We start from the raw sequence: 20467 nt of genomic DNA, 5'->3' as shown, positions 1-20467 counted from the left end.
TTTATCATCTTCATATATACGCAGATACACAGGCTGATAAAAGGTTTCTCTCCTTTTGACAGATTTTTAAAATTTTGTACAGATCTGTGATACAGAATTTAATGACGATTCAAAATTAATTCAAATCGACAATTCTGATGATAAATTTCCATTTTAAATTTAATCTATGTTTACAATTATCTTGTTCATAGATATATAGGAGTTAGGAGTGAATTTTTTGAATTCAAGGATGTCTGAAATATGGAAATTTATGAAAATCACTAAATCGAAGCTTTTGACGATTATAATTGGCTTATTATAAAGTAAAAACATAAAATTTTCTCATGAGTTTAATAATATATTAAAACAAATGAAAGAAAAAACCTTTCAAAGTGAAAAATGGTTTAAATACTGATATATTATCCCTATTGCACAGTTGTGTTTAATGACACGCTGTTTCAGAAGGAACTTTTATATTTTGAAAAAAAAAATGACCACTTTTACCATCTTGCAATACTCTTTTCAACTTCTATAGTTCTTTGAAAGTAGCTCTTGATTACTCTGAATGAATAGAGTATGCGTCTATTTCATCTGAAATTATCTGTTTTTCATTCATTAAGGATTTTGAAGATGGATTAGGATTAGGACAGAAGATATATATTTCGTTTTCAAATCTCTCTTTGCCATTTGTCTAGGATTTTGAGGATGGATTAGGATCAGGATTGATGATAATTGTTCGTCGCCAAATCTTTTCATTTAATAAGAATTCAAAAGATGCATTAGGAATGATGTCATTCTTTTCATTTTCAATGATTTTTTTTTTTTGTCATTCTTGATGAATTCTGAAGATGGATTAAGATTAGGACTGATAGCAACTTTTCCATATCCAATTATTTGTTTTACAATTTGTTAAAAATTTTGCAGATAGATTAGGATTGATATCTGTTTCTTCTATAATTCTTTGTCTGTCATTACCTAAGATTCTGAAGACGGATTAGAAATGATGACCACTGCTTCATCTCCAATTTTTTGTTTGTCATTCTTTAAGGATTCTGAAGATCCACTAGGACTGACGACAACTGCCTTATCTCCAATTTTTTGTTTGTTATTCGTTAAGGATTCTGACGATTCATTAAGACACACGACAACTGCTTCATCTCCAATTTTTTGTTTGTCATTCGTTAAGGATTGTGAAGATCCATTAGGACTGACAACAACTGCTTTATCTCCAATTTTTTGTTTGTCATTCGTTAAGGATTCTGAAGATGAATTAGAATTATTGCTTATTTCTTCCTGAATGAATAAATAGAAAAACAAAATAACTTTTTAAGCATTTCTTTGAATTTATTACTATACAGTTTATATGGAATATTTTTCCAGAAAAAATAATTCATTATAAAGTAATACTGATGAATAAATAATAATTTTTCCAAAAAAATATAATAAAACTGCTATTACAGCACTAAAAAAATAATTCAAATTCTTATTGAAGATTGGGAATTCAAAAATATCACAAACAACATTTGAGTTTAGGGATCTAAATTTTAAATTGTCCTCATACCAAAGATTTAAAAATCTTAAATAGCTGATAAATCAATATTTGATAAATTTTTATGATTGATAAACTTTTAAAAACTAGAGGATATTAATATTTCTTCACTTTTTATAAACTTCAGAAAAGCTGATTTTAAACATTAAAAAGTAAATTCAGATATTTTGTAAATTGAAAATCATTTTGAATAAAAATGAAATAAATGGGAAGAAAGCCATCAAAGATGATGATTAATTGATAAGTAAAAGGTTTGTAGATTCAAATAAATTATTTTGTCTGAAATATCGAAATTGACAAACCAAAATAATAAATTAAAAATAATAGTGATGACAAGTTTACTAATAAACTATTGTGAATGATAAAAAGACTCGGTAGTGATGAGTATTGTATAGCTGAAAATAAGCTGTATAGTTGCTAATTAATAATTAAGGCTCTATTGAACAACAGTACACGGTAGTAGCGATTACATGAAATATCTATCTTTGTGGACTGCTATGTGGAACTAAACAAAATAACGTAATTCAGACAATAATCAAAAAATAAATTGATTTAAATGCTACCAATTACTTGCCACTGTACCTATGGATTCGTCTGTGTCTTTTTTTTTCTATACGAATGTGAAAAAAATCAAACACACACTTGTAAATAGCGCAGATTAAAGTCATACAAAAAGTAATACCAATCAAAGTTATTTTTAAATTAATTTTGAAAAATTTATTAAGAATCTGAGAAAAATCGCTTGGTAATGGCATTGATGTCACTGTAATGCTTTTTTTTATGTTTCTGATGGTATAGAAATATTGTTGGTGCAATGATTTGATCAAAAGTTATGGCGGAAAACAGTTAAAGCGGTTACCTCCCATTTCTATACTTTGGAAAGGCATAGGAACTTTTTAGAAGTTGATTAATCCTTCTACTCGCTGAGAAATATCTGTTCCCAATTTCTCTTTGAAAATCCGCAATGGATGTGGAATTGTACAATATTCAAATAAGCAACCGAACGGACATTCCATTTCATATAGAGATATCGAATTTAAATTAGATAAAAAGATATATAAAGCACAAGGGTTTTAACATGACTTCTTACCTTTGAAATTTTTTGGATGTCAATATGTACAAGCAAACGTGACAACTCTAATTCTTCATTGAATTCATTCTTTAAGGAAATGGATCTAAAACCTGTAATCATAAACATGATTATAAAAATTTCACTAGTATTTCAAAAATTTTAGACTAATTGAAAATTTTTAAAATGTTGAGAATTTCCAGGATTCTTTCCAAAATTTATATAATGAATTCATCTCGAATTATTTACATATTTAAAACGTACTCGCGCAACTTCTAAAGATAATTTCAAAATTAATAATCTTAGGAAATGAAATATTTTTTAGCCTCAGTACTATAATAATTGTCTTGAGGATCTTTAAAATTGCTCTTAATTGTTTTGTTTTGTTTTTCTTTGTTATAGATTGAAATTTGCAATGAGATTAAAACTTGGTCTGGGAAAGTTTCTATTTACAATCTAATAGAATGAAAACCATCCCTGATGTTATGTATACCTAATTTTGTGTGTATACGTAGTATTGTATATTGGACATAATATTGTATATGCAGATAGTGTATATATATTATATAGCTTATTCTTGCTGTTATGTATTATAATGTATGCATACCTAATTTTGTGTGTATACTTAGTATTGTATATTGTACATAATATTGCATATTCATATAGCGTATGTATATTATATAGCTTATCCTTGCTGTTATGTGTTACGAAGAAAGTTTCTTTCTTGTATTTGTTTTAATATGTTCATGAATTAATATCTACCTATTTTTCTACGTTGATAAAAATTATATAAATTTCAGTGAAAATTGGCCTTCAAATTCTGTGAAATGAAGAAAATGCCAGGAGACAAAAAAAAATACTTATTTCAAAGTATACTGTGTTCTCAAATAGTGAAAATTAGCTCAAAAAATGGGGAAATATTGAAAAATGCAGCAAGGTGTTAATGACAATAAAAATTTTAACTATTCAAAATTCGAGCAGCAATGGTCGAGCTCTTCGCAGATAAGTTTGGATTGCAACTAGCATAACATTAGATTTATTGCAACAAAAACAATTTAATAGAATATTGGAAATCTTCTCAATTGCTAGAATTAAGCTTAAAATTCTTTTTAATATTTCACTTTTTAGTTCAGTCCAGGACACACAAATGAAAAAGATATTATGTATCGAAATATAGTAAAGAATTTTCAGCACTAATTAAGTATAAAACTATCAAAAAATGATGTTAAATTTCTTAAAGTTTAATCATATTATTATCAATATATTGTTTCATAATAACCGTATTTTTTAGAATTTCTTGTTTCTAACTGAAGTGAATCCAAATGAAAGGGTGTTTTATACAAAAACAGCAAGTTAATAATTTTGTAAGCTTTCGTTTTATCAAAATAATCTTACGCTTATTTAAACATTTTTTTAAAATTTTAATTATGTTTTAATAACTTTTCGATTTCAACATTACAGATGAAAAAATGACTCTTATATTATTAAAAAAACCCAATCAATTGACAAACTTTTTAAAATGGATGTTGAATTAGAAACATCAGAATTCAAATTAAAGTTATAATTTATAAATTATATTTATAAAATGTTAAGTTATGGTTATTAAATAACTAGTGTATTTGAAAATTATGTTAGTGTATGCATTATATGTTAGGAAGGTTTTCATATTGCGCATATAAAATGGAAAGAAAGTGGCATTTTTTTTCCGTTTTACCCGTAACTAGAGACATGAATTTCCTTACGCGACCAAAGACATGGAGTCAAAATGACTCCAGTGTTATTTTTTTCTTTTTCATCTTTTGTAAACAGCAGTGGAATTGATTTTGGAAATGCAATTCATTCTGGAAATCAAATAGTTAAAGAAAATATTAAAAAGATTAATATTAAAAATGTTAAATGTTAGAAAGATGTTATCAGAAAAATCTTAACAATCTTTTATTGAGTATTTACTTCATTTAGATATTACAAAATTGCATTAATATTGATAACTGTTAGAATTTATCAAATAAAATAAAAATGAAGAATACAATATCTTAAAATATTATTTTAATAATATTTCTTTATTCTTTTTACATTACAAAATACCATGTGATAATCAGAGCTAATGAACAACGCACAGTCATTTTGACTCCCGTCTCTAGTTAAGAGTTAAAATAAATACCTGGTTTCAAACAAGTGATGGGATAAGCAGCCTGCCCAAGAATTTTTGAATTCCCAAATTCGTCTTCAGACTGAGCTACAAACCTGATAATCGCTAAATCAGGATTATAAACATTGCATCTAAAAGACTCTCTCCAAACAAGATTCAAACCTCTATATTCTGCAAGTAAAACAATAAAAAATAATTGCTTAAATTTAAATTGAATGTCTAAAATATTGTTCAAAGGACATACTCTAAAATCTCTAAGCACCTTTTGGTTTAAATTAAAGGACAGAAACAATAAATTTTACGAAATAAATTATTTTCAAAAAGGAGAAGCAGTTTAAAATATTTTTTTCTAATGGATTACAAAACCTAGGCACAAACGATACAAACCCGGATTATAGGAAAACTCATTTATTTTTTAAAAAGATTGATTCCTCATGAGAGCTTTTCGCTTTATATAGTCTCCTGGTAATGTCTGAAGTACATGGATACTATAAAAGAATCATTATATTTCAGCTCCATAGATCTACAGCCTAACGTTTGCACTTTACAGAATTCGTTTCGGCATTTTTGTAGCCAAATGTGTTGTTATGTCATGAAATGATTGCAAGGATTTGATATCATTGAATCTTTCACTTTGTATACAGTAAGTTGTAAGTAGAAGCGTTTTAAAAAGTTTTATATTTTAATAATCCAGATAAAAGCGGCGTTGTTATTTGTTTACAAAAAATGGCAAAGCATCATAAAAAGTTTTCCTCTCACACGCGAGAATGACCAATGCTTTTCCTTTTCCATACGAACACATTTTCTATGAATTCATTTACCTACTGAGAATCTTTTTATACCGTGACGTCTCTTTGCTGAAAGCGAAATGGACGCTTCATGGAACAATGGCTTCACTTTTTGCATACTGCAGTACACAAACAGTCTTTTTATGATTTGTTAAAGGATCTCTCAAACATTCAAACAAATCATAATATGTCGTTTCGTGTGATGCAGTATGCAAAAGCAGTATCCATTATTACATTGTAGCCTGCGTTTCACCTCCTCAAAGAGACGTCTTTATCCAGATTGGTTTCGAATGTAATCTTAAGAAATTTACAAGCGAAAGAAGTAGAGAGCCTTAGAATTTCGCAAGCAACATGAAGTCCCATGCTTAACATCTATACATTCTACTCTTAAAGATTTGCTAATTCGAACTGCAGCAGACCTGATTCCAATAACAAGAATTCGGTTACTACATGTGTAACAAGAAACATTTTTTCCTCTCGAAGTTCGTAAATTAACAAATGGAACTCATGTTGAATAAATAAAAATTAAACATTGAATTTTTCTCTATCCAGTGACCTTAATTATTGTCGTCCATTAGAAATAAATATTTTAAATTTCTTTCTTCTTTTCAAATAGCCTTTTATAATCAAGTTAATAAAATCACAGAATTACGCTGTTAATGTAAATTGTAGTATATTTATATAGCATTTGAATATGATCCTTCGAAATCTTATGCAAAAAGTGATGGAAATGTCACTATGCCTTCCATAAAAATGGATTCTTGCATAAAAACAAGGCAATAAATGATTTCAGTTTTCAAATTCAAATTCAATTCTTCAAGGCAATGAAAGATAAAATTTACTTCGATTCATTATGATTTGTAATAATAAATCTCTGGATTATCTATTTTTTTTTCTCTCGGAGAAATAGAAACATTATATTTGCGACGTTTCTAAAACTGCGCAACCGATTTAAAGGTTTGGTAAGAATATCGGTGCGAAATACCCCTTTTGTTAAATGCCACTGATTGAATGACGGAGGTACTTGTTTAGTTCGTTAGAGAGGCTCTCTCATGTTGGGTTTGATGAATGGGAGGTTTTCATCTCAAAGGATGCCAGAATATACATTTACTTGAATATCTATCAATTAAGGGTAGGTTTCTTTTATATAACAAACCATTAGAAATACGCAATGTTTCTGCGATTTTTGAGAATGTAAAGAATTTTTCCTATCTTTGAAAGAGAAACGCGGATATTCCAATACTTTGAAGTACCTGAATTGAGAAGGTTAGATTAATTACTTCAGAAATTTGTTTGTAGGTACCTATCCTACTTTTTATTCATGCCACTGGTTGATGTGCTTCTGTGAATTTGTATTTCATCAAGGTAGTTTTATACATTTAATATAGTACATTCTTTTCCTTTATTTAATTTAATGATGAAGATTCCCCTTTTTTAGCCCTTCCTTCTTTTTTGTGTTCGAGACTACATATTCTATTTTAAAGATGACATGTTTCCTTTTGCCTGGTTAGCTCTTAAAGGTTGTTCCATCATTTATGAAACACTTTTAAGGTGGTAATACAACAGATTAGGAAATGAACTTTTTCTAGCCTGTAAGATTTCAAATTAGTTCCAGGTAGGAGGGAAAATGTTAGTTGTACGCTCAGTCTATATAACGAAGGAATTTAATATAAAAATATTCTGATGCTGCATATATTCTGTGAAGAAAAGGTTAAAAATTTGAAAAGATATATGACTACGTATTCTCGAAAATTTATTTCTTGAAAACTTTAAAATTTATTAATAGTAAGGAAGTAGTTGCATCTAATAATTTAATATTATTTTATATATTAATTTTGAATTGGAAAACTTAGTAGAAAAATATGGATGTTTTAGTTCAAATTTCTTTAAAAGATATATCTTACCCTTCCATATAAATTTTGTAAGAGCAATGTTAAGTTCACAAAATTATAGAATATATGCTTTTGACATTCTTTTATTAAATAGAGTAATAGCTGCGCAATAAATCTCATCATCATTCTCATCTTATTTGCAGCATTAATAAAAATTAGAATTCTGACTTCAGGATTTTGAAACTAACATTGAATCAAAATTTATCTCTTCTAACAAGAGATAAATTTTGATTCAATGATAGAGATAATTGATTCAATCCAAAATAAAAGATTTAACAAGACTTATTTTGAAATAAATCAAATGTCTTTTCCTGTATAAAAAGACATCTGATTTATTGAAAAAAAAGTGTTTTTCTTGAAAGACATTGTACAAAAAAGCATGATATACCTTTTGTACTGGTATTAAAGAGACGGCAATCATATTCAGCTCCAACTATTTCAACTTCTATGAATAAAATACCAAGTTCTTTACTTGTTTCCATCAAATGTCGAGCAGTGATGATCTAAAAATAACCAAACATAAATTAAGCAAACAAAATCTGAAAATTAATTCTTCTAATTACTATGCACAATCGAATAAAAACTAATATGACATAATATCGTTAAGGAGCTTTAAAGTAGTTTGTTTTGCATTATATTCCATGCTGTACAGCCTGTTGCACAATATTATGCAGTATTATATTATTCAATGTTTCACAATATTATACATTATAGTGAATATTATTTACTATCAATATATATGGGTCATTGGGAACACAAATCCTTTCAACTGAGACATTTAAATTACATAATTTTAACACATAAACAGTACTGACAAAGAAGTTTTGCTGGCTACAAAATTATACAAATGAAATTGTCAGCCCTCAAGCCAATTTAAAAGGCAAAGGTTTTCTCAAAATTCTGAACCACGAATTGTTTATAAACTAATTATCAACAGAATTTAAATAAGTAATTTGATTCTTCTCACGGCCTACAAATTTCGATTACTAGCAAAATACATTGTTTGATCATTTTAGAAAAAAATGATAAAAAACTATTTTTTATTAACTAAAACCTATAATATTATAAATATGTAAAACAAGAATTACTGAAATAGTAGTTAAGTATATCTAATGTAAAAGGAAAAAAATACTGTATAAATATAATACTGTATAAATACCACGACTATAAAAGGAAATTCAAACAATGAAGAACGTAAACAAAAATATTTTTAAAAAATCTGAAAATGAACTCGGGAAATCTCAAGTTATTTAGTGTATCTTTTTAGATGAACCCATTTTCAAATCCCGGGAAGCTCAAAATTTTAATCTCAAATATTTCCGCCAAAAGCACATTTTTCCAACTGGGAGTTTTTTTTTTCTGCAAGGAGCACTGCAACCTGTCTCAATAAATTCAGTACCGTATTTTGATTGTAGAACGTGTTATTTCTCTGACTATATAATACGTCGTTTTGAATTTAAGACAGATTTTTTTAAAAAAATAACTTTTGTAATTGCCTTTTATACTCTAAATAATAATAATAATAATAGAAATTATATGAAAAGAAGCAAAATTGACAATAATCATGAATTAATAATTTAAGATATAAAAAAATGGAAAATTTCTTTTTCACTTATCTTCCTCAAACTTATTAATCATTATGGCTGTTTTTCACTGTTGTGGCACAAGGTAGAAGGTGTTTACATTATAAAGAAATATTAATATGGAATCAAATGTGATATTATTTGGTAAACAACATATCTATTCTCAATGCATTCCACTAATTTTGTGATATAAAATATCATAGTAATAAATAGAAAATTTTGTATTTCCATCAAAAAGACAATTTATATTTTTAAAAAAATGACAAAAAATTTTATGTGCATATTTAAAAAAATATAATTACCTGAATAGTGATGACAAAAGGTTCAACATTTTGCAGTGTTACCGGATCATGAGGATCAAACTTATCATCAAACATGCATTTGGGTCTCAAAACATAACCACATCTACAAAAGTGTACAAAATCTGTCTTTAATTTTTCGATACAAACATCGAAAAAAAATTGTATCAAAACCTAACAGGAATAAGAGGAGGAAGATCGTTTTATGTCCTTAAGAAGAGAATATCAACAACAAAAACGACAAAATAAATCCTATCGGCGACCCAGAAAGCAACAATGGATTCATTTTGCTGAGAGATATACGGAAAAGAAAATCCTCCCCCTCTTTCATTTCGTACTCTATTTGGGACGCAGTTGTGACGATAAAAGAGAGGGAAAGTCAATGCAACTGATGATATCTCTTCAACAAGTCGTAACATGCATTAAAAATCATTCAAATTTAGGAGGTGAAAATCACTATAAGACTTCACAGCTATCGAAAACTTTTAGTTCAAAAGAAGTTCATTAGGGTGACTCAGAGACGCGGATCGTTGTAAAATTGAAGAAATCTGGATTAGACTTGTATAACTTTCTATCACAATAGTAAGAGAGTTACAAGGAAATGAAAAATTCACATACCCATATTATTTATATCCCCTTTTTATGGATTGAGTAATCCTCAAATCTCCTCTTGTATATATATATATATATATATATATATATATATATAATTCAGTTTGTCATCTTGTGCATGCTCGAAGATTTTGATGAAGATGTTATATTCTTGACCTTGATTTGAATCCTTCTTTTGTAGAATGTATCAAGTTTAAACATACATTGAATACCAATACATTTGAAAGATAATAGAAAAATGTATGTTTATTACTTCTTACTTGTAGAATAAACGCTTTGTAAATGGAAAACATACATTTTCCTTTGATACTGATTTGTTTTTATAAATTATCTGGAGGACAACAGAAGTGAAAGGAGGTCATTTTTTTGTAAAGCAGATAAGCTTAATCTAAAAGTAGAAAACGTTGAAAATAGTTCGAAGCTTTAAGAAATTGCAGATGAGGGTTTGAAAAACGTTTTAAAAAAATGGCAGGTGTGGATGAAATTTCGAGAGATGTTTTCACCAGACAGATGGTATCCAGATGCCCTTTTTTTCATATCATTCTTTAAAGCTATAGGCATTGAATTCTTTAACACTTTTTATTTTTAATGGTTTAGAGAATTAGCGCGATTTTAAATTTGTATCAAGTTTCCTTCTGTTATAACCATGATGAACATGGTGCTGCGCACCGAATAGGAGGGCGGGAAGCAGGAAAGATAAAGTATCAGAAAGGATGTAGAACTTATATAGTTTTAGAAAGGAATTCGCCCAAAGTTTTAGTTTTGTGGAAAAATATTATCCCACATAACTTAGAAGTTAAAATTACAGACTTTTAATAAATTTTCTTAGAAAGAGAGAGGTTGCATAATCTATAAAAATAACTATTCCACACGAAATCATTTTGATTAAATATTCAAATTCCTCAAATTTTATAAAATTAATTTCAAAATATTTAAGAGGTATACGAATTTAGAAATCGCCCAGAAGCAAATGCTATTATTGTAGTTATTTACTTAAAATTTTGATTCGTTTTCTAATCCTGTTGCTAAAATAACATATATCTTCTATTATTTTTATATTTCATTATATTTTTTTAACTCCTTCCATATCTTGAAGTTAAGGATTAACATTTAAACAATTTCTTATTTAAAACACCAAATACTGAATCAATAACCGATGGTAATTATGAAATTAGAGTAAATAAGAAAAATAAGTTTTACTCGCATCAAAATCAATCGGACTTCTGTCAAATCCATTAAATAGTTTATGATCCAAAAAAACACTCACCTTCCGTTCTGCAAAAACCTTGCATGATTTAGCTGCATTGCTCTATCTAAATAAAAATTTTAAAAATTTGAATGAACAAATGGTTTCACATTATTTTAATTTAATAGATAAAATAAAATGCATAGATGAATAAATTTTGAATTTTTTATTTTAAATGCATTTCAATATGAGAATGAATTTACTAAAAAAAAGCAGAAATTGCTTTAACTCTAAATTACTTTTTTAAAACTATTGACCTGGGTGCAAGTGATGAGTTTCACAATTTATTTCAGCTTAAGACTTAAAAACAAAATGATTGATTCGGGGCTTTTCTAATTTGTGTAAAAAGGTTGCGTAGTCTTTAAAATATAAATTTTTTGCACTTAATACATAATTAATTTGAGACAATTTTAAAAAAGCAAATTAATTTACAAATCTTTCTTAAACACATGGAACATTGAATGGAGCCTTCTACAAAATCAGATTTTATACAGGAGGAAAATTTTCTCTTGTATAAAAGAATAATGTTAAAAATAAGATTGAATAATAAGGAAATGAATAATATTGAAAATAAGATTAATTTAAAACGATATTTTTAGAAATCAATTATTTTCATATTTACCTGCAGTTTGATAATTCAATGCAACCATTTGGATTCCAGCGTTCCACATTTTTATTGGATCATAATTAGAAGAATCAATGCGGCTTGCTTTAGGATAGACTCGGCTGAAATTCATCCTATTATACTTATTCATAATTAAGTGAAACAAAGGCATTTTAGATTCATTTGCATTTTCGCATTATATGGTTAAAAATGGTAATAAAACTTTAAAAATAAATTTGAATATCATCCGAAATTTGATGTTAAGAATGAATGAAAGATCAGTGTAAGAAATAGTAACAAATCTTCCTCTAAAAAAATGGTATATATAATAGAAATCACTAATTGAAACTAAACATAGAACATAATCGCCTAAAATCAAACATATAAAAAGGATATTTCACAAGGAATTCGCATCTCTCAGGTTCAACCCACTTCTCCATTTTTGTTTCGGGACAGGAGGCCATTTCAGTGAAATTTCCAATTTCTCGAAATCAAAACATAAATATATTTAAAAAAACAATCTAAATGTCTAACTAGCTCTCAAATTAAATAAATATAACAAATTCAATTTTTATGCACTTTTAATTGGGTTTTTTGCCATTTAAATTCTAAGATAAAGACTAACTTCTTTACTTAAGACAGATAAAGACTTCACTTGTTTACTTTACTTACAGGTAAAGACTTTAATTTCTGAGTCATGTTGGATTTTGGTTACTTTCAAATTTCCGAAAGTCGAACTGCTACCATTTTAATCGTTTAATTTTGGCCTGCTTTAAATGTCAAGAATCAACTCTTTTTTGGGCGTAAATATCCATTTCAAATGCAAGAATACCAAGAACGTTTCGTACTCTCTTTGCACTTTAAATATTAACAGGTGATGTGCATGTGGTGTTTATCTCAAATAATCATGGATTAGATAGATATGACATATAGCATATTACTGTGAATTAGTATTACCACTTTTCAGCTGCATTGGTTTCATGATTTGAAAAGGAGATTCAAAAAAATTCTTACAGAATGAAAGGTTCAATGACACCTGATCCTTGCAATCATTTGAGGACAAAACCGCAAATATGGCTATAAAAACGCCAAAACAAAATTTGTTGCCAAACCAGTTCTGTAAAGTGCAAACGTTAGGAACGTAGATAAATTTGGAACTAAAATCCAGAGATTCTTCCGAATAATTCATGTACGTCCCACCTTTCAGGAGAGTACATAAGACGAAAAGCTAACATGAATTACATATGCTCTCATATGGAATCAATCTTTTTAAATTTGAATTCACAGAGTGAGCTGGAAAATGAGATCGCTAAGCGTATTTACTGTTTATAATTAGATATTAAGCTTTTACATGTGTTTTTAATGTCAATGTTTTTAATGCTATTTTTTGTGTGCAATTTGGCTGTTTTCTTATTACCTGCCCCTTACGGGACAGATAATATTATCAAAAGAGTTGAATTCATATTTCATTATTCGAAGTGCCAGTGCACACCCACAGACAAACAAATATTATATATATATATATATATATATATATATATATATATATATATATATATATATATATATATATATATATATATATATATATATATATATATATATATATATATATAGCAGAATTCAGGTTTGACAAGCAGTGAAGAGACTTTGTATTTTTAATTTCGTTTTATTCTCTCCCTGAAGACAGCCATGATTATTTACAAGAAGGCGCATCGCGGCACAAAAGCAGAAGTAAAGAAGGGACGAAACAAATTATCACTAGTCTTATATAACATGGGATTTCCGGCCACGTGTCGACTGAATACATGTGTTGACCTTTGAGAAGGGCAACGGAAGTATCACTTTCACTCGATACGTAGAACGGATTCCGCAGTAATTTTTACACAGCTTCATACGCGAAATGGTATCAGGAAACAAGATAACACTTTAGAATCACCCCGACATGGGTCGAATTAGTCAAAAAATTGAGGAAATTAATTTAAATTAAATTATATATATATATATATATAGCAAAAATTCTAATTTCAAGCCAAAGATCTGTAACTAATTTGCTGCCTTATTTAGAATCAGCAGTTTTATGTGTCTGGGGAAGAGTGATAAAATATTTATTGGAACGTATGCGAGAGAGCGTATGAGAAACCACTCCTCTGATTTTTTACTAAAAATATGGCTGCTTAGTTTAAAAGATTCTTAATCGTCTATCAATTCTTTTACAATTTGCGAAAACCCAACCATATTTTTACCAAGTCGCCAAAAATGTTGCAAAATCCAAATCGCGATTAATAATATAGATGAATGCTTGTATGTGTACACATGTGTTTGATGGCAGTCCACTGGCCAATTACTGCTCGACTAACATCAACCAAATTTGTCACATGTTTATCTTGGGAAATGGGAATGTGCACATGGTATTTTACAAAAGATAGACATTCCAATCAATACATTTAAATATTTCAAAAGTATTTATACAATTCTACTTTCTTATCAAATTTACGAAATGAAATAGTTTTATCTAAGTTAAATCTGACAAACTTAGTTTAATGTTTTTAAATTAATTTCTTTTCAACAGAATTTCTTTTCAGAATCATGTCAAAATCTGGAAACAAATTATTTTATCGTAAATAAATGTTAATAAAATTACAAAAATGAATACAAATCTCTTATAATTTCAAACAAGTAAGAATTGATTACATATAATATAATATGGGATTTTTACAGGTCTTCAAAATAAATATTACTAATTTAAATACTTACCTTGTATATTAAACTGCTTTGATTTAAAATATATCAGCAAGCTAGACAATTCTTTGGCTACTTTTGGCTTTTTCAGCTGTTTTCTGTGTTTTAACTACCCGAGAAAGAAAAATTGTGTAAAATAAGACATAATAAAATACAGGAAATATTATGGAAAGATTGACTAAAGACATTTAAATTTTATTTCACATTTTTACATTAAAAAAAATTCTAATCTGCCATGAGATAACAACTAAAAAAAATGTGCACAGTAAGAAAAATCTTCCACAAATTTCTACTAATAATAAAAGTGAATGTGAAACTGTTGGCAATGCACGGTGTAGGTCATTGGAACTAAAAATAACAAATCTTGTCACAAATAGGTTTTTGGTGATTGGCAATAGGCACCTTTAAAGAATTTCCATTAATTTTTTTTAACAATAATAAAATTTGACAATTATCTTTTTGATACTGACACTTTAGCTGCTATCTTATTTTTTCTGTTTCATTTCTATAAGTTTCAGAAATAATTTTTAACAAAACTTATTTACATTTTTTTGTTATTCAGGTCAATTTATAAACGTTTGCATTGCTTTCACAAATATGACTTAATTTCATTTATCTCTTCCATTATTGCAAGCTCATTAAAATCATTAAGATTTTTTTTTTTGTTATTTCATGAAATTTTCTGTAAATTCTTTGAAGAAAGTATTCTAAAGTATTCAGTATATTAGTAAATATATCATAAGCGGTGAAATATTCTAATTTTTAATTTTTCCAACAGCATGTTTTCATCAGTAGGCGATAAAAGTGTGGCATTTTTTAATACTATTATGTTTTCATCAAAGATATTTACTTAATATATGAATAGGAGTTATACAAGACTATTAAAGAAACACGGGTAATATCTAATCAAAATTTGAATTTACTTTGTAAAGGAAGCTATAAATATGAAATATGCATAAATAATTCCACTGAAATTAAATTAATCGATATTATTTGGAAACAAGTTGGCTGCCGAAACAAGTTGGGCTAGATTTTATTCATTTCGAGTTTTCCCTTTGATAAATAATTAAATGATTTTATGGAATACGTAAGTTTAATGTCTATGAAATTGCAGCTGCAATGGAAAATTTCAGTTTTTCTATGTAACAATAAAATTTTAAGATATAGAACCATTGAAATGTGATAGCCAAATCGTTTGCATCAAACTTATAAATTCATTGTAAAAAGAGAAATGAATGTGTAGTGAAATAAAAAATCTCGGTATTCCCACAAAATTTAGTAAAATGAGATTAAAATCTCATTTACTGAAATTTCCAGTAGGAAAAGACATTTTCCTTCTCACTAAACTGATGGGCTCGAAACCCGATTCCGCCGAAGAACCATTCTGCAAGTGAGTCCAGTTCATGATATATCCGCCAGAGCCAAACGTCCACCCCCTGGCACGGCGCAAAAGCTGGGAGAGAAGGGGACACCAGCCAGGGCATCGCCATCATCACCTAACCGCGGCTTAAAACTATGAGGTCCGTCCCAAAATAATTAGTGTAGCTTTAAAACACAACGATATTATAAGTTAATTAAACACTATGCACTAAATTGTTCTAACACACTATTCACAGATAGCTAATCATCAGATTTAGTTTAATTTAGTCCGATTTATCTTCCGTTTAGAAGTGACATTAGGGCGATCAGATGACACCTGATCTAGCACCCCCCCCCCCCTTTCGCACTACACCACTGGTGGGGAAACCGTGACTAGGGTGTCAACGATCAAATAGAGGACGTTCTTAGTAAAAGACAGCATACGAGTACCCTAATTAAGTGAATAACAATGTACCTACCCATTTTATAAAAAATTAGCCCACAAAAGATATTTCAGTCGTTGAACTGTTGATAATTGATTCTGTTAACTAATGAGTTTGCCGGCCACTGCACCACACCAACGGGACTAATCATTAGAAGTTGTCTTAATAGATCAGTAAACGGAAAATATTAGGTACTCAATAAATATTTTTTGTATCCCAGATTTTTCAAGGATGTAAAAATGCCTTATAACCTCAGTTATAGCAGTTATTTCTTCATTTGTGACTAAAAAAATAATTATTTTATCATTAAGTTATATTATTTATTATAAATGATTCAGTATTCTATAGAATAAATTATTTTATATCTACACTAATAATTCTGCTATGTATATATATTAATTTTTTAAAGTTATACAACATATCCATTAAGAATATATTTCAAAATGTTGATTCTTGTTATAAAATCCTTCACAGCATATAAATAATGAACTTACGGGAATGTATTAATTATGTAGAATTATAATAAATTTTATAGTATAAATAACTGATGTCAGAACTTTTTAATACTTTTAAGTAAACTTAAAGAGTACAAACTCATCACAATACAGAGCATCTTTGTTAGAAACAGAAAAGGATTTTATGTCGAATAATTTACTCGCGATACAGAGTAGCTTTGTTAAAAGCAGAAAACGGTTTCAAGACGAATAATTTAATCGCGATACAGAATATTTTTGTTATATACAGAAATGATTTTATGTCGAATAGTTTAATTGCGATACAGAGTACCTTTGTTAGATACAGAAAAAAAGATTTTATGGCGAATAATTTATTCGCGATATAGAGTATCTTTGTTAGGAACAGAAAAAAGCTTTATGTTGAATAATTTAATCGCGATACAGAGTATTTTTGTTAGAAACAGAAAAAGATTTTATGCCGAAAACTTTATCTTAAGAACAGAGCAAAATTTTATAGCTTCCAAATCATTATGAAAGATAAGAAAAAGTGCTCAACATAAATAAACTAGAATGAGACATTGATAAACAAGTATACAGAGTCATAAAAAGACTGCGCTGTCTCTCGTATCTTGTGGATCCAATCCAGCATATCTTCTTCAGATGCAGCTTCGAGGTAGTAAACTAGACCTTCTGAAAGTATTCTAAACACATGCTTCTTGTCTCCAAATGTCTTCGAAGACACGTCTAAATAATAAGTATTCAATAATGTCAATACAACAACTACAAAATAATAATAATGCCAATTGTAATCAATTTCAGGCCCAAAACAGTTTTTTTTATTAAAAAAAAAAGACTTCCAAAAAATAAATATTTGCAGAGAAATACACTAAGGTAAAGCAAAAGATCTGTTAATTAACTCTTAGAGCTTCACTTTTATATAAAAAAAATTTAACCTAGTTCACAATTTTTTTTTATTATGAAAAATGGAATGAATTCGATTATTTCACATAATATATTACTCAAAAAAAGAAAAAAAAAACATTTCAATAATCCTTTTGCACTGGTGTAGCATACATCATCCCACCACATCACAGCTTTAAAACTAGCTTAAAAGATAAAATAACATAATTTTTATATATACTCATAATAAAACAACACATACCGATATGAAGGATAAAAATTTAAAGATTTGTATTTTAAATATTTACTCATAAAAAACAACACATACTATTCTGAACAACAAATACCGATATGAACAATAAAAAATAATCACAGCAGCACATATAACTTACGGATGCATTTTGATTTGTATAGATTTTTTTCTCTTATTTAGGTATTTATCATTGATGCAACTGAAAATTTTAAATAAAAACCAATAATTTGCAAAAAAAAAAAAAAAGACACAATCAGAGCGTTATAGCTAATGCATGATACCATTAATATCAACAGATAGATTCAATAACTTTACATAAAATTAATAATAAATAAATAAAACTTTAATCAGTTGTTGCTTAATCTCTCTTTTATAATTTGAAATAACTCTTATAATTAAAAAAAAAGAATTATTACGAATATTCAGAAATTTTATAAATCTAAGACACCCAAATGGTATTAAAACTTTTAGACTTTTTATTTCACATTCGAAACAAGATATTCAAACTCCGCTTTTAACATTCAGTGTTGGCTCAATATTATCTTAGTGAATATTGTCTTCAGAAATATAGAACGAAGCAACAAAATAGATTGTATATAAGATAAAATATAAGATAAATGCATGGAAAAATAAAATTCTACTATTACAGAGCCTTTTAATCTCTCATTTCTAATGTAATATAGAGAAATAGGTAGTGTAATAGGTAGTTTGAATAAGTAGTACATTCAGGGCCCGACTTAGCCTAATTATGGCTCGGGGCAAAAACTTCTTTGCTCTCCCCCTGTCTTTTTTGTCTTTGAAAAGCAATGTTAAAAAAAGTTCAATAAAGAAGGAAACGTAAAATAAACTTTCTGTTCGATTTGGGGGCCCTCCTCTGATGTATGGGGCCCAGGGCAACTGTTCCGTATGCCCCTGCCTTAGTCATACTCTGAGTATATCATATGGAGAAATTGGCATACGATTTCTCTATTCGTATCTATTCATATTGAAACAAATAGAATATCGTATAGAAAAATTCGTGTAGGTAGTATAGAGAAAGTATGGTAATCTTTAAAAAATTGGAACTCGAGATTTTGAAGCATATCCACGTTTTACACCTTCCTGGGCTCGAAAAATACATTTTTAGAAAATGTCTGTCTGTCTGTATGTCTTGACAAAGAAAATTTTAAAACGCTTAGGAATACATAAGAAAAATCACCCCACTCCAATCTCAAAAACTGCAATGGCAGCTGTTAAAGAATTGTTATAGTCAAAACAAATCTTCGCTTAATTGATAACTATTAAGCAAATGTAGGCTCAGATGTCCTTTGAGTGACCCTAGAAAACCTCCCTGTCCCTCAAATCCATCTGGGCGAGGGTTTCTTACGAACAAAGCATGCATCACGGATATTCAGTAAATCATACTTAACGAAAGGAGGCAGGAATTTTTCAGTGATATCCAGGAGATTTGGGCGGGCGTTTTGAATGGGCTTTTGAAGCTTTTCCATACTGATAGAATTAAAGGAGAAATAAATTTCAAGTGGCAGTATAGGCTGTAATAAACAACTTTCATCTTAAAATTTATGGTCTCAAACAAAATACAAAAATGTTAACATAACTGAAAAAAACATTCTGAAAATGCTAAAATCTTAAAACACAAAGGATATGGCCCTGTGTCTCTATCCACCCTACCTTACTATAGTTAATATTCGGAATTTAATATAAATGCATAGATTGAAATTAACAATGTAATTATTTGGAAAATAAAGATGTACATATTTAAGGATGCAAAAAATTGCTGGAGATAATTATGAAATGACAAACGTCATTTCACCAATTAAAAAAGAACCATAAGTGTAAATGAATTTCAGGTTCAAGCTATGTAATCATCCCTATTGAAATAATACAATTCACTGGTACAGCACATCTTATGGAAGCAAAGTTGAAGTTGCCATTAATGACTTACAAATACGAAATATCAAATATCTGCTTTTAAGCATCAATCGCCTCTTCCCAACATGAGTATCTTAGAAATGACTGTACACTCAAATAGTCTATTATATAAAATGTAAGCCTAATTAAAAATAACTATAATTTCGTTTGCTCATTTAATTTATTGTATATGTTACCGTTAAAGCTCTAAAGCCGTTAATGTGCAGATTTCCTAGCTAATCTGCATCTATCTAACTGATTTGCCCCATTAAAGTGCGAAATTAAGAGTTCTCCGCATTTCAACTAGGTAATGTGCCCATTAATAGCTTCCGTGTTGTTAAAATTCAAAAGTTTGTCAGGGTTTCAAAAATTGCGACTTCAAATCTAAATGCACCACAAATAGGTATATTCGCCGCAAAACCCAACTGCTTTACGACTCAAAGTGCCACCAATCTTAAGATTGCACTTATAAGTAAGAATAATTTTATCATATTGTTACGAATTCGATTCGTTTTTTCCATTTGTTAGTTGATGAAGAAGCAGTCTTTTAGAAATGAACGTTGACTTTCATTAAATACGAAGACAACGAATACACAGCCGACAAATACACAAGAATGTTCGTAGCTACTCTCTA

At 28.5% G+C, this 20467-nt stretch overlaps 1 protein-coding gene across 1 annotated transcript in view; it reads right to left on the bottom strand.

Moving 5' to 3' along the window:
- Positions 1-408: 408 nt before the first annotated feature.
- The window catches only part of LOC129987760 (1-phosphatidylinositol 4,5-bisphosphate phosphodiesterase gamma-1-like), a 73231-nt gene continuing 53172 nt past the window's right edge, over positions 409-20467 (bottom strand). The window contains exons 21-31 of the mRNA XM_056095700.1: positions 17365-17513; positions 14528-14621; positions 12125-12254; positions 12069-12078; positions 11789-11912; positions 11188-11233; positions 9312-9414; positions 7815-7929; positions 4759-4917; positions 2619-2710; positions 409-1272 (exon numbers count right to left, since the gene is read on the bottom strand). Coding sequence (XP_055951675.1) covers positions 955-1272; positions 2619-2710; positions 4759-4917; positions 7815-7929; positions 9312-9414; positions 11188-11233; positions 11789-11912; positions 12069-12078; positions 12125-12254; positions 14528-14621; positions 17365-17513 — 1340 coding nt within the window. The 3' untranslated portion in view covers positions 409-954. The remainder of the gene's footprint in view (positions 1273-2618; positions 2711-4758; positions 4918-7814; positions 7930-9311; positions 9415-11187; positions 11234-11788; positions 11913-12068; positions 12079-12124; positions 12255-14527; positions 14622-17364; positions 17514-20467) is intronic.

The sequence above is a fragment of the Argiope bruennichi genome, chromosome 10 (assembly GCF_947563725.1).
Source record: "Argiope bruennichi chromosome 10, qqArgBrue1.1, whole genome shotgun sequence".
Taxonomy (NCBI): domain Eukaryota; kingdom Metazoa; phylum Arthropoda; class Arachnida; order Araneae; family Araneidae; genus Argiope; species Argiope bruennichi.
Note: the sequence above shows the minus strand (reverse complement) of the source record. Positions and strands in the feature narration are given on the sequence as shown.